This window comes from Gadus chalcogrammus, chromosome 12 (assembly GCF_026213295.1).
Source record: "Gadus chalcogrammus isolate NIFS_2021 chromosome 12, NIFS_Gcha_1.0, whole genome shotgun sequence".
Lineage (NCBI taxonomy): Eukaryota > Metazoa > Chordata > Actinopteri > Gadiformes > Gadidae > Gadus > Gadus chalcogrammus.
This window is the reverse complement of record NC_079423.1, coordinates 26,098,415-26,113,590: the sequence shown is the minus strand read 5'-3', so window position 1 is coordinate 26,113,590 and position 15,176 is coordinate 26,098,415. Positions and strand designations below refer to the sequence as shown.

Below are 15,176 nucleotides of genomic sequence, written 5' to 3'. Positions count from 1 at the left end.
TTGTGAAGCGTGAAACGCGTCAGTGGGACCACTGAGTTTCCTACGTCTGAAGGTGAGTTTGCAGCCATTTTTATCCTTCATTCTGCCCTTTCAAAGTAAGAGCGTGAAGACCATGCAGGGCTGCTGCCAACCAGCTGCAAAGCTACCAGATGGTGTTTCTTTCTGTTTTGTCTCGTTTAACCCATACCTCTAAACCTCAGCCCCTCGGCTGTCATTTATACCGTAACAGGTCTGCGGGAAGGGGAGGAAGGTTTGAAGCTCTGCGCTGACACTTTTGTTACTAAACTTAAATGTGACGTTTATCACTTTACCCCTCCCCTCTCTAACCACCACTTTAATCGTTCACAACTACAATAGGCTCCGCCCCCTGTGTGTAAGGGTCTTTTTACATAGCTATGGTATACTGCCAATGGAAGGGGGGGGGGACATTATGACTTGACAAGGGATGAACTGTTTATTTGTGCCCCTGTGACCACTCACTTCTCAAGGAAGTGATCTGTAAAACAGAAGACGTGTTGTGAAACATACATAATGATTGGAGTGTGACTTAAGTTGTGGGTTGGGGATGTGTGTGTGTGCATATGTGAGTGAGTGTGTCCATGCAAGAGAAGGTTTTAGATAGAATAGAACGTGTAGCAATGTTGTGTATTGAGCCGATCCAGCAAATGAACCAGTCAGCATGCAGAAAAAAGTTCTGTTTCTTCACGCATAAAAGGCATACCATTTTATACACTCAAAATAGATTTAAAAAGACAGTATTGCTACATTAAGCTTTAAAGTAAATTCACTATGATTTTTTTGTTTGGATGTCAATGGTTCCGAGTCTGTTATGACTTTTAAGAGGATTCATGTTCTAAAGACGATGTTGCAAGGGTTGGGGATCTGAAGCTACCATGTTGCTCACTGCTGCTCTGCTTCGCGCCCATCTGCTCGCTCGCCTTTGTCAAAATGTTGGGTTTCTAATGTCCACCTTCATCATCCACATTCTTTTCAAGAGAGACGACTCTGGAAGTAAAAATGGATGTTTTAAATAAATGATTCAAATGTTCTTAACAAAATAAGTTTTGCTCCTTAATCTTTGTTGGAAATACAGCAGTTTGGGGATAAATTGCAACCCCCACACACACACACCCCACCATATTGACATGAGTCACAACCTAATAAAAGGCACACTGCTGAGCTTCTACAAAGAGCTCATCTCCTGACTCATGAGTAGACTACACACTTCCTGGTTGTGCTTGAGTGGTCAATTAACCAATAGCGTAATGAACTGCAGCACTTATGTAGTAGGCAGTGAAGACAAGACTACGGACCGTGAAATGGCATCTTGTTTATCATGCCTGCAATACACACACACCAAGCAATCATGATTGTGAAGCCACAATGTAAATGCTTTATTGAATGTATAAGTGCTTCTCATTGGATGTAGTAAAGATGTGCTTAAAGAATTTATGGATTGTACGTTTATCATGACCAACAGCCCCATGCTTCTGTAGGGGATTTCACCTCGGGCCAATGGGCAGAGAGGTCGCTGCTAAGCCCAGATCTTGGGGGTGGGGGCAGAGGGCAGGGTGTAGCCTGAAAGGAAAAGGATTTATGTGGGGATGCGACTGCGGAGATACTCCATCACTGCATCCGTTCCCTTGGCAACGATGGCTGCCCTTGGTGTCCTGAAGGGGTTGCCGTCCAAACTGAGACACCTAGTGAGAGAGAGAGAGAGAGAGAGAGAGACTACCTTTGTGATCTACGTTTACATTTAATCTAAAACACATTCAAATAGAAATGAGGACCAAAGTTAAAGCGGATTCAGAAGTAGATTTTCCTGAACTGTACTAGCAAATTGGGGTGTGTGTGTATTTCACGTATTAATACATCCATTTGACCAATCTGAGTGTGTGCACGTCCTGGCCTACCTGAGCGACGTGCAGAGCCCCAGTTCAGGTGCTACGTTGAGCAAGTCGTTGTTGGACAGGTCCAGAGTATACAGAGCCACCAGCGCCTTTAGACGCTCTGCTTCCAGACCACCCACTTGGTTGTTGCCTAGCAACACAGTCTCCAAGGAAACAATCTCGTACAGGACATCAGGAAAGCATTTGAACCTTTTACCGGAAAAGGAAGGGATGGCAGGAGAGAAATGTATTGTAACTCTCCGGGTGTTGCATGACCAGCTAACCCAACTGGCTGCTGATGAGTGCGCTGGCCGTCAGCCCCAGCCAGGACATCACTGTATATCCGGTACGGTCTGTCTTTCAAGAATCGTGTGAGGTTGGAATCAAACTGCACAATAAATGCTTTAGGTGAATATTCATTAAGTAATATAAAAAAGGTAATAACTTGTAACTGCATTGTATAAACACTTTTGTAAACACTTGTACAACTGAACACATTTGAATGTATATTATATTATATAACTTACTCTTTACAGTCTAGCTCCTCACCTTTTCCCTCCCCTAAGACGATTATGCTAGCTTGAGGGCCTGTATGTGTTGGACTAGATGCCATGAAATGACACGGCAGGTCTGGAACTGCAGCTTTAACCTTAGTAGCAGTGGCTTTGCACGGTGATGCGAGCGCGTCTGCCACTCACTTGTTATAATTCAGAATCACAGAGCGCAGCTTCTTCAAGGACCCAAGGTCAGAGGGCAGGTCGCTCAGCTGGTTGTTCCTGGCAAGATACAAATCAAACGGATACAATCTAAACCGTGGTAAGAGCGGAGCCATTGGGGATGAGATGATGCCACCTGCAGACCTATTTTGAAGTTTCAATATGGCTAAGAAGTGAAAAGTTACCATTATCAAACGAATCTTGTGTATTTAAAGCAAGCATAGATCCGAATGCATGAGACTCAATCAAAACACGACAAATGGGGGGCCATACTTGAGGATAGCAGCTTTAACTTTCAATCCTCAGCTCTTGGTGAAATGAAATGCAAGATATCGACAACCATGAACCATCAGTGTCATTGTAAATTCCTCATAGCGCATGTGACCCCACCACTAAAACTGAGCCACAGGATGTTCCTAAGGAAATTGGTGAATGATTGAATATTTCCCAACTCAAGTCACAACTTCCCATAAGGCCTGTCCCATACTTGATGGTGACAGGTCAACAAAAGACTGAAGCCGCAAGCACTTCGTAGCAAGAGCCAAGAAGATCCTGTAACGAAAGACGACCTGACCACCTGAAGGTCTGCTGCACTCAAGCTCGCGTCCAAGTGCGCCCTCAAGGGAATGAGCCTGCAACTCAACTGGCTGTCATTCTAACACTGCTTAGGATCTGGTGGTGGACGACGCTGAGGTTCGGACAGTAGAAGTCCCACGATGCATCATCTCTACCTGAGGTCCAGGTGTGTGAGCTGAACCAGGGAGGAGACCGCTGGAGAGAGGCAGGACAGTTTGTTGAAGCCCAGGTTGAGCTCCGTCAACGACCCCTGGAACTCTGCTAGCCTGGGGGATGACGGGGATAGGAGAGGAATTAACATGAGCACCATGTCAGGACCTCTCCAGCCAGAGGGATGGTCCTGGTGTTTTATGCATGCATGCAGCACACTGTTAGAGTGTGTGTGTGTGTGTGTACCTAGGGGGCAGTGTGGTCAGCTGGTTCTTGCTGAAGTTCATGGTGGTCACGATCTGTCCGGCTGCAGCGTCAAACACTTCATCTGGAATGTTTTCTGATTGCTTTTCACTAGAGCGCACACACACACACACACACACACACACACACACACACACACACACACACACACACACACACACACACACACACACACACACACACACTTAACCTTAGGTTCCTGTTTTATTGGAATGATCAACACATTTCTCACCAAGAACGCAGCTTTCAAGTTCATACACAAATGAAACACAAATTAGAATATACGGACACCGCCAATACACACGCACAACAATGTCTGGGGGTCTGATTCTCAGACAGGTGGGATTAACCCTCCCTAACCCTTCTGTTGCTCTTTGTACCTGTAGTCCAGGATCTTGAGTGTCTGGAGGTTGTGGATGTTTACCCTGGCCTGGCTGGGTAGAGTCATGGCAGTGGGAGTCTCGTGGACTTTACCTGGCTCCTCTAAGAATGACAACAGCCACAAGACTCTTCAAACACTCATACACAGAGTATGATATTAATCAATGTGTGTTGCCAGGGGGTTATTAAGGATGATTCATTAGTACAGAACTTGGCTGGCTAGCCATTTACTAGCTTGTGGCTAGCATTACAAATAATTAGAAGAGCAAGCAACAAGTAAGGTCTACTCATTCTTTTAAAAAAAAAAAAAACTATTTGCAATTCAATTGCCGGGTCTCCCCTATAAATCCAGATGTGCACCGTCCTAAAGCAGTCCCATAAACCACTGGCGTACTTCCAAAATGTGTTTGGACCCCTAATCAAGCAGCTAGAATATATGCATTTATGCCGTGTTCTCCTAAGTCATAGCAGTAATTCAAGTGGGCTGAATATAGACAGAAGTAGAAAATAAAAATGATTCAGTCACACCACATTATATCACCTTTAATTCTCCCCCGTAAATATTTCAGCAGCTCAGTGGTTCCTTTCTGGCAGAAGGAAGCAGAATAAATATCATTATGGCGTTTTGACTGATCACTAATACAGACCTCCACGGCAGAAATAACTCAATTCTGACCATTGTTGCGTCTACCATTTTTAAATCCCAATCATTAGTATCAATGATAATTATGGTAGCAGTGTATTTAATCACCACTAAATTATTTCGCAATGACATGGTATTAAAATGGGATTGGAGCCGACTGAGACAGTTGTTAGTTAACTAGCAGTCGGTACAAATGCCACAAGCCCTTAAGACACAAGGGAGGGATCTGTTATAAATATGATCAAAGTGGGCTTGATGGAGGATTTTCTGATTGCAAGAGATGTTTGATGTCTGTGTGTGTGTGTGTAGCTGTGTATGTAGCTGTGCGTGTGACCTACAGATAGCAGGTCTCTTCGGATTCCTCTCAGCGGGTTGCCTTCCAACATTAAGACCTTCAGATTGGGAAGCAGGCTGAGAGAGGCTGGAAGACTAATGGAGGGACACACACACACACACACACACACACACACACACACACACACACACACACACACACACACACACACACACACACACACACACACACACACACACACACACACACACACACACACACACACATTATACCTGCTACCATATTAGCCAAACCCACGTGAAGATATCCCCCACACATCTCTAGTTGCACCCAGAGAGTTGGCGTAACCTTAGGCAACGGGCCAAATAGATTATGAAACTGCGCACCACGCATCATGGCCACAGGCTGATAACAACCCAGCGTTGCCCCCGAATCTCCCTGTGCACATACTTTGACCTACTGTAGCCGCTTGCCAGACTGTTCTTTCTATCTCACTTGAATAAACGGTAAAATCAACTGAAGGCTCATCCTTGAAAAGAACCCACAACAGTCCTTGTTTGCAATCCGGTCCGTCCACTAGGGGGGCCTCTAGAGCTGCCCGTCGAGAGTCCTGTGCAGTAGCCTCAGACTGTCAAACCCCTCCGTGGGTCACCACACTGCTTCCATACGCTAGGCGCCATGCCGGGGCGTCAGGCAGGCGGGACCTACGTGGCGACGTCGTTGTTGGTGAGGTCCAGGCGTGTGAGGGTGGCCAGCAGGGTGACCTCCTCCGGGATGCTCTGGATCTTGTTGTCCCGGAGCTCCAGGAGGGAGATGGCCGCCAGGCTGGCCAGCTGCTCCGCCTCCAGCCGCTCGATCTGGTTGTTGCCCAGGTACAGCTCCTACAGACAGACAGGCAGACAGACAGGCAGACAGGCAGACAGACGTAAAAATGATATGATTGCATTGACCGTGCTACGGCCTGAATTTCATGTTGGCGGCATAATGATATTGATCGGGAGAAAAAATGAAATAAAGTGCAATTCCATGCCCGCATCCAACTATCCACAAGAAAATACTAAATAAATGAAAAAGATGAACCACTATTATACCCAATATAAATAACAATAACGTGAATGGGCCAGTTAATCTAAGCCTTGGGATGTCTGAACACAAAAATGGATTCCTTTTGAAGGCCAATGTCTACAGAGTCCACGACTAGATTTTATAACCACGGTCACCTTCAGATTGGTGGCAGGGAGTTGCGGCAGGAGACGGAGCTTGTTGTGCCTGAGGTAAAGCTGCTCCAGACTGGTCATTTCCGATAGGCTAGCAGGAACGCAGGTCAACTGGTTATTGCTGCAGTCAAGCAGCTTCAGACCTGTAAACGCACAACAAGGTCTGAGTACGTTCCCTCTAGAGACAGAACGCGTCTCACATGAGGTTAGACACAAAAAAGGGTTCTCACTTGTTAGTTTGGCCAGACTGTCAGGCAAGGAGGTGAGCAGGTTGTGGGACAGGTCTAGTTTCTGGAGACAGGCTAGATGCCCCAGGCCGGAGGGGAGGGAGTTTAAGCGGTTGCTGGAAAGGACCTAAAAACAAGCGAAAGCAACACCTAGTCAACCAGGTAAAGAAAAAAGTAGTGTTTCCAACCTTTGGTGTGGGTACCACTGGTGGTATGTGAGGTACTGCAGTTGGTAAGGGAAATTGTTTCTTAACATGGAGAAATTTTCAATGATAGAAAAAAGTTTAAAGACTTTAAAATGTATATATTATTAATATAGTTCAGAAAATATATGGCTTGTTTTTATTTAAAGAATAGCTTTTCTTACATTCCACTGCAATGTTTTCTATTGTAATGTTATCCATTGATGTATTTATTTATTTAGTTGCCAAGTTAACACAATGGGAGCATAAGCAGCGTTGCAGACTTATTCTTCTACTGTTTCCTACTGGCCATAGACTTGCAGTAATATTTGTGTACAAATGGGGCGCTTGCGCACTTTGCATAGCCACTACATCGATATTTATCTACTTATCCTGTTTGCTTATGAGGTGGTTCGCGAAAGGTCTTGAAGGCAATTAAGTGTCTTCAAGTGCTTTAGTACATTAAGTAAAAGGTTGGGAACTAGTGTACTACAGTGCAGTGTCCAACATATAAAATAATAGTTTGACAAGAGTGACAAAAGAGTGCCTAATCAGAATGAGTCAGACAACAGCATCTTTATTCAAAGGGGACTTATTATACCACCAGGTGTGAGTGTGATTAGCCTTACAAGCCGTTTCGAAAATCTGCCTAATATGACATCACTAGTGGGTGTGTCCACCTAGATCTGTGCTGGATAGATCTATCGACCAGCCTACCCAGTGGACTGAAGTAAACATTGCTCATCTATCCAGCACAGATCTAGGTGGACACCCACTAGTGATGTCATATAAGGCAGATTTTCGAAACGGCTTGTAAGGCTAATCACACTCACACCTGGTGGTATAATAAGTCCCCTTTAATTACTAAATAACTACATGTAGAGTGTAGCAATTTCAATCAATTCAGTGTAGGTGGGGTACTGTGTGATGAAGTATTGATGTTTATCAACTGTAAATAAACTACAAAGCAGTGTGTCGTACTGTACTACACACGGCTTTGTGTAGTACTGTACTACACAAAGCAGTGTGTAGTCCAAATCTCTTTAAGTTAGCATTGGTTATCTTACCAGCTCAGTCAGATTGTCTAGTTGTCCCAGCTCTTCGGGCAGCGTTTCTAGAAGGTTCTTCTGGAGGGTCAAGCTGTGCAGGTTATGCAATCTGCACATTTCCACAGGCAAGGTGCTCAGCTGGTTGTTACTGGTTGACACACAAAACACACACTGCATTTGGCTGTTGAATCATCCCTAGTGGTCAGAAAATGTGTGCGCGTGCGTGTGTGTATACCTGAGTCGGAGCTGCTGTAACTGCTCCAGTTCTCCCAGAGCACCGGGTAAACTGGTCAGCTTGTTGTCATGGAGCTGAACATCAAAACAGTACGCAAAACAGGAATAAATATAACTTTTTGTCATGCTTGATGCAATTAATTAGTTTATTATTATTTACACTGGCTTTATACAGTTACTAATTACTAACTCTATCCTCACTTACGTCCAGTGTGGTAAGCCCTGGGAGGAGTCTGATGTCATCTGACAGTGTCGTGAGCTGATTGGACGAGAGCAGCAGTTTGATGAGGTCTGTCTGTTCCCACCAGCGGTCATCTGCCCCAAATGACAGATTCTTATTGGCTTCCTCTGGCGTGTCCACATTAAGGCGGTACACATTCTGGGGGACTGAAACAGACGTCACTGTGGTTAGTATTACTGGTAACTAGTAGTTTAGCGACCAGATGTGTGTATTGGCACTTTGACGGGTGTGTGATTATTACTACAATGGGATATACACATATAATAAATACACACACAACACAGCAGGACTCCATTTGTAAGGTCTTGGGTTGTGTGGCTTTAGAAAAAAATCAGCATTAAGCACACTGTAACAGCAAATACATTCCTCTTAAGCCATGCAACTAGTTACCTACCACTTTATAATAGAGTATCTCAATGATGTCCAACATTGCTGGTTGCTGGGCTTGGCTTTGTTTCACGACGTTTCTTAACTACACAGAATATTATATTATCCTATAAAATATTGTGGAAAAGATTTGATTTGGGCAAGACAACTAAATCCTAAAAACTCCTGCTATTCTGTAGTCTGATGCAGGCCTATACTAAAGGAAGAACTATCTTCTACACCAGTAATGAAGGAGAACAACAATAAAATATCATCTTAATTAGTTCAGACTTTGACCCTTCGCTGACCTGTCAGCAAGGAACCAAGTTCCGCCAAGACATGAAGGTCTCCAACACGAGGTTTCAGGTCACGTCAAGAGACCAAAATAAAAGGTGATCAGCATTTCATAAACTACTGGCTCATACATGAAAAAATAATGCTACCCGATTACATAATCCAAAATGTGAATATCAATAAACGACGACAACGACAATGAAGACAACTTGACCCACAATTGTATAAATATATAATAAGGTGAAACTAGTCTCCAACTCTGTACTTGAATCCTTTAATCGATCAGATCTCAAATCAGCATTGATTCAAAACAATATTCTATCCACTCTCCTGGGTATACATATTAAAAACAAACAATCCTTTATAACTCAAACACTGGGTTGGGTTGTCTACAAGACGTGATGTTACAAGGTACCTGTTATAGTAAATAACAGGTACCTTGTAACATCACGTCTTGTATTACATATTACCGTTATAACTATAACAGGTAGGTAGGTACCCATTACTATATGCTTGGTGCAGCATTACCTTCAGTTAGCCCACGACCCGATAAGTTGAGCTGGCCGCTCTTTCTCGCAGCGTTCAGCAGTCCGTTGGGAACGGCTGGTTCTGCCTTGTCCGTCTGAAACCCGGACAGGGAGTCCACTCTACCTCCTCTTTTGAAACGAGACATTGTTTGGAATGTATTCAACTACATACATGCCTACACAACTTCTGAAATGGACATAACCGAGTGTGTGTTTATCTTTACTTCGCTGCCACGCCCTCATAACAGCTTCCGGGTTACATAGCGCTTTCAAATTAAGGCCACGCTCCGTGTTTTCGGGAGCATAAGACTCTTTAAAGGGCATTTCGCAAAGGAATTGTTCCACGGTTTGAACTTGACTTCAGGATACTTTCCCATAACCACGTTTTTGGATACAGATAGCAAAGTCTGCATTAGATCTGTACTACTGTGCCCTCACTTGCCTGGTGAGTACTTTTATTTGGTAGTGAGTACAGTCACATATCCGGAAGTACTTCACCAGAGCTCGGCCCATGCGACAGTGAACCGCTTGCATAAAAGCAATAGAGCAGGCTAGCAACTAACCCAAACAGCTCACTTTGGAAGTCTTATTAAGTGAGTATAATATAGTATGGATTTCTATTTGCCTGACATTTGACGGTCCACTATGAGGACTGTATCAAATGTAACCAATCCAAAGTGTGGCCAAGCTGATACTTACCACCACGTCTACTTGCTTTCATAAGCACAGCGTCATGGACATGCTTGCGTGAATGGTTCAATAATAACTATAGTATTACTATTGTCAGTTGAAGGATGTGTTCTGTTAGATGGGTTTTAGGGCTAACTATTAAAGTTATTCAGAAAAATATTTAATATTTACCCCCAACCCCCTGAAACATATATTACATCTATCTATCTTGAGACCATATTTGTCATACAAACTTCTACTCTAATAAATTGGGGGTCTACATTGGTCAAAATAAGTCAGCAATATAATTACTATCTTTGATGACCCTGCTGCAATTACCGACTATCTTGTCTTGACTACACGTATTTGCTTGTTGCCCACCTCACCAGTATGGCCAGTCCCGATCAGATCAGGGCCATTGGCAGCGTCCTGGTCGACCCCAGTAAGGACCTGTCTCAGCGCTTCAGGGCGCTGTTCACGCTGAGGAACCTGGGAGGTAATGCACCTACTGGACCCTTGAGTCTCTTTGCCACTCGTGTATCATGGTCAATAATGTATAGTTGCAATAATGTAGCATATAAATACAGCAATACTGCCAATAATGTCCATCTCCAATGTTGATAATCTTCCTATTTATTTTTGCATCTTCATTTCTACTAATGTCATTGTGCATGACAGTAGTAGAAATGAAAGTAGTAAAAACCCCAACATACATTTCAGTTGGGGTTGTTTTACTACTTCTTGGATGGATTAAGTATTCTCATATCATCTTCAAAATGTAATGAATAATAGTGGTAGTTTAAAACTAAGCTTTCGTTTCATCTATACATTGTCCTTTATACATCTATTGTACATGTATTGTAACTGCATGTCAATACTCTCCAAACATTAAGGTTCAGAAGCCATAGAGTGGATTAGCAAGACGTTTGTTGACGAGTCTGCCTTGCTGAAGCACGAGCTTGCCTACTGCCTGGGACAGATGCAGGACAGACAAGCAATACCTACACTAATGGCTGTCCTGAAAGACACCAAGCAAGACCCCATGGTCCGTCACGAAGCAGGTAGGGCTGGCTGGCATAGGGAAAGGAGAAATGTTAAGAGAAATAAACTCCAAACATATTTAACACTTTCAACCTCCATGCATAACCTCATTTTTATATGTTGTCATTATTGTTGCGGCTTGGTCGAATACTGATTTATTGTTCTGAAAAAGTCCTGTGACGTCTGTCTGTATTTTGCATCTCTAGGTGAGGCTTTAGGTGCGATTGGTGACCCAGAAGTTCTGCCAATACTTGAAGAGTATTCAAAGGACCCTGTCATTGAGGTATAGAATCACTACTATAAACAAACTATATTCATTTTTTCAATCAGCAAGTACAATCTGCAACGATAACAATATCAATATAATTTATGTTAGATTATTATGGACATTTATGTTATAAATGTATTTTTTTCTTACCTTGAACAATGTTAATGCTTTTGTCAACCATGTCTTTATTAACAGTCCTCTTAATACGCAATTTTCAAATGTCATCACATTCAGTAGATCAGACTCGACCACTGAAACATTTCACGTTAATAAAATAAAAAGTATTACTGAAATAGTCCACGTTCCACTTGTTCTTGGGTTAACCCTTCATGGGCCAAAGGCTAGTGTCAACCCTCTGCTTTGAAACACAACACATGGGTCAGAGGGTTACTGTGTGTGCTGGAGCACACCATGCAGCAGGGCAACGCCAATCCATGGAGCCCTGAGAAGTGTCATAAAGCGCTGTTCCCCTGTCTCTCCTGTAGGTGGCAGAGACGTGCCAGCTGGCGCTGCGCCGGCTGGAGTGGCTGCAGAGCGGGGGGAGCGCTGAGGACGGCGCGGCGGACAAAAACCCCTACTCCTCCGTGGACCCAGCCCCTCCCGCGGCCAAGAAGAGCATCCCGGAGCTGCGCACCAGCCTGCTGGACGAGACCCTGCCGCTGTTCGAGCGCTACAGGGCGATGTTTGCCCTCCGCAACAACGGCAGCGAAGAGGCTGTGCTGGCACTAGGAGATGGTGTGTGTGTGTGTGTGTGTGTGTGTGTGTGTGTGTGTGTGTGTGTGTGTGTGTGTGTGTGTGTGTGTGTGTGTGTGTGTGTGTGTGTGTGTGTGTGTGTGTGTGTGTGTGTGTGTGTGTGTGTGTGTGTCCTTGCATCTGTCAAACCATTTGCCATGGCAATCAATTTTTTTTATTAGGCATGGCAACTTTATTTATATATATCTCTTAATACACGAGGCAGACTCAAAGTGCTTATAGCTTAGACTTTTTGCCTTCGGTTAGTGTTGATACTTTTCTTTGTGCTGAGGTTCTATTACAATGTAATGAAGCTATTGTTAGATTCATATATAAGGCGCTACTCATTGATTTTTATTGATTTCATTACTTTTATTTGACCAGAGCAGACAGCTTAATCAAGAATTAATTGTAAAGTCCTTGACGATGACGAGCCCGCCTCCATCAACCCCCTCTCTGCCCCCCCCTCCCTCCACCAGGCCTGCAGTGCTCCAGCGCCCTGTTCCGCCACGAGATCGGCTACGTCCTGGGACAGATGCAGCACCCGGCCTCCGTGCCGGCCCTGCGCGCCGCCCTGGAGCGCAGCGGCGAGAGCCCCATGGTGCGGCACGAGGCGGCCGAGGCCCTGGGCTCCATCGGCCAGGAGGAGTGCCTGGAGGTGCTGCAGCGTCACCGCGGCGACGGCGAGCGCGTGGTCAAGGAGAGCTGCGAGGTGGCGCTGGACATGCTGGAGTACGAGAGCAGCGGGCAGTTCCAGTACGCCGACGGCCTGGCCCGGCTGCAGTGTTGACGCGGGACGGACGGACGGGCGGAACGGACGGGCGGACGGACAGACGTGGGGGTTGGGTCGCCACACTCCCCGAATTTTGGCGGGGAATTTTTCACGGATGTTTAGTTGCTGATGGGAGAGGCGGAAAAGTACTTCATCGCCGAGGAAAGGACAGAACCTGATCTTAACTGTCAACGTAAAGGTCAACAGAGTTGTACGTGATAAACGATGGCACTGGACTGATGGAGTCGGTTGTTTGACGAAGCACAACCAAGAGTCCGGCTGCACATGGTTCTGCAGGGCTTACAAGGGCCGACCGTCCAGTGGGGTCAGGGGTGTGTACTGTGTCCAACAGAGCCACGAGTAGCCTATGTGTGACCAGGATGGGGAATGAGAGGATCACGTGTTGTGCCTTGAAGGGTATATTATAAAACTTAATTTATACAAGCTTCAATGACCGCTTTATATTTTGTTGTACTGATTATGGGGTTTATTCCCCTTATTATATTATTTGTGTTAAACTGGTTTCATCACTGAGAGGATGTCTTCGATTATTGCTATGGTTTGTTTGACATTATGGAATGAAGCCTTGGCTTGCATTTTAAATCAATCATCTATCAACACAACTATCTGTCGTCTAACAAAAACACAATAAACGTTCTTCCCAGCCCCAATATCTTCATAACATAACTACATGCAAGCGAAACCATTTTTTAAATCTTATCAAAAAAAGGGATCTTTATTATACATGTATATTTAAAATGTATTTTTTATCTGCCAATTGCTTAGTTCCCGGGATCTGTGACACTTAAAATAATAGAATATGCATACAAGTTTATTATCAAGGTACTGCTTTTAAATTGTTTCTTTTCTAATCTGTAAACCTCTGGTCAAGATTGAGTATTCATGTAACATATCAGACTGCATTCCAAAAATATGTTAATACCATCTATTAGAGTAATTTGGCTATGGAGGCTTAATGATAATGATGGCTAAATGAAAACTACCCCACTATATTTCCTCAATATATTATATTCCATATTTTGAATACTGTGACAGTTCCTGCAGTCTGGTTTGAAAAAGGGGGGACCGGCATGTTTGCACTAATGTGTTCATTATATATCAGTACTTACATGAGCATTGTTCGTTGTTGGGGAACTAGTCAGCCTTCTCGAGTAGGACTAAGGGGTTTCTGGACCTGAGGTTTAAGCAACGTGTAGCAGCAGGGGGTGCCGCGGGAGATTGGAGAGGCTCTGAGTGGTTCTTTCGAGTTTCCCTCATTACCCAAAGGGCTGACGGAGAGAGTGGGACGCTGCGGCACCATGCTCCATCCCCTGGCTGTGTTCGTGCTGGTCCTCAACGTGTCCATCACCGTCTTCTACTGGCTGTTCATCCTGACTGAGGCCTTCAAGCAGAGGAAAGCGGAGGACCAACAGCCTGCATGAAAGGTACTTTATGTAGCATGTTGTATGGGCTCTTAATATTTTTGACGTATAGGTTGTATTTTTTTAAGGTGACGAGGACATGGGATTGACGGTAGTCCCCTGCCGGCCCTGTATGACAGAAATCTAGATGCATTTTTATGAAAAAAGTGCTAGTCAAGTCCAGTAGGATCTCGATTTAAGAATATTGAACTGCCTGAATGACAGCTATTTACCCAAATTTCCTTGATAACATAAAACAACCATTTCTAAGAAAAGTTGTTTTGTTGGTCAGATTATATTAGGTAGATCTAAACGTTGTATTTTGCAATCGTTGTCTTTTAATCTTGTTTAACGATAGTCTTTCATTTTAGTCTTTCGAAAAAATAAACAGATGTGTTTATTGTTGAATGCATTTTCTCAACGGTTTCTAGGGTTCTTGCTGTAGTCTCTTGACCAACATAACCTTTCAACAGAGTCCTCCTTAAAACTGAGATAAGTGGCTGACTGCCAGTTGTAGATTAAATGTCTGTGCATGGCTAATACTATTGACTATATTCAGGGAGAATTTTGCCACCTAATTAAAACTCAGCTAAGTGGCAATAATTGAATAAACTAATAACTAACAAAGACCCATTTTGTTGCTCTAGGGATGCTAGGGATTGTACAACGAGCAACAGAAACTGGATAATTAAAAATTAATATCACATAGTGATCGATGCCGCGGGGGAATGTCCATTGCAAATTATAGAGATTCATTAACCTTGAGTGTGAATGGATTATCCAGGTGTCCTGTATGTGTCGGCTTGTGAATGACAAAGAGAGGCCATGTCACAGATTATTCTAATCCCTACATACGCAGGGTAAATTAAACTGGCCGTTGTCATTGGTGAACAGAGCTGTCATTCAGTGTGCTGGTAAAATAACAACTATACAACCTCTATGAATCTGAGCTACACTGACTAAAATCAGAAAATCAACACAGAAATGTTGAATCCTTCCAACGATACGAGCAACACAACTGA

General features: G+C 44.0%; 2 protein-coding genes across 2 annotated transcripts; one reads left to right on the top strand and one right to left on the bottom strand.

Moving 5' to 3' along the window:
• Window positions 1-150: 150 nt before the first annotated feature.
• LOC130393574 (leucine-rich repeat-containing protein 40-like) lies at window positions 151-9,490 on the bottom strand. Its single transcript, XM_056604261.1, has 15 exons — window positions 9,253-9,490; window positions 8,029-8,210; window positions 7,825-7,898; window positions 7,608-7,737; window positions 6,362-6,485; window positions 6,135-6,274; window positions 5,623-5,795; window positions 4,958-5,048; window positions 4,518-4,563; window positions 3,976-4,078; window positions 3,578-3,685; window positions 3,337-3,447; window positions 2,588-2,665; window positions 1,914-2,099; window positions 151-1,700 (listed from the first exon to the last, which is right to left on the bottom strand). Exons 1-15 carry the CDS (start codon window positions 9,395-9,397, stop codon window positions 1,595-1,597), a joined length of 1,797 nt encoding a protein of 598 aa, XP_056460236.1. The 5' UTR covers window positions 9,398-9,490; the 3' UTR covers window positions 151-1,594.
• A 256-nt stretch (window positions 9,491-9,746) lies between these two features.
• LOC130393239 (deoxyhypusine hydroxylase-like) lies at window positions 9,747-13,548 on the top strand. Its single transcript, XM_056603868.1, has 6 exons — window positions 9,747-9,844; window positions 10,310-10,416; window positions 10,814-10,981; window positions 11,168-11,244; window positions 11,715-11,964; window positions 12,441-13,548. The coding sequence occupies exons 2-6, from the start codon at window positions 10,311-10,313 to the stop codon at window positions 12,749-12,751; spliced, it is 912 nt and encodes a 303-aa protein (XP_056459843.1). The 5' UTR covers window positions 9,747-9,844; window position 10,310; the 3' UTR covers window positions 12,752-13,548.
• The last annotated feature ends 1,628 nt before the right edge of the window (window positions 13,549-15,176 follow it).

Excerpts from the sequence above, each read along its gene's own strand:
- LOC130393574 (XM_056604261.1), bottom strand. The coding sequence starts at position 9,397 with ATGTCTCGTTTCAAAAGAGGAGGTAGAGTGGACTCCCTGTCCGGGTTT. Across the intron at positions 5,796-6,134 it reads TCCCTGCCACCAATCTGAAG|GAGCTGTACCTGGGCAACAA; the intron begins GTGACCGTGGTT and ends GTCTGTCTGTAG. Across the intron at positions 2,666-3,336 it reads CTCACACACCTGGACCTCAG|GAACAACCAGCTGAGCGACC; the intron begins GTAGAGATGATG and ends GTATCTTGCCAG.
- LOC130393239 (XM_056603868.1), top strand. The coding sequence starts at position 10,311 with ATGGCCAGTCCCGATCAGATCAGGGCCATTGGCAGCGTCCTGGTCGAC. Across the intron at positions 10,417-10,813 it reads CACGCTGAGGAACCTGGGAG|GTTCAGAAGCCATAGAGTGG; the intron begins GTAATGCACCTA and ends CCAAACATTAAG. Across the intron at positions 11,245-11,714 it reads CAAAGGACCCTGTCATTGAG|GTGGCAGAGACGTGCCAGCT; the intron begins GTATAGAATCAC and ends TCTCTCCTGTAG.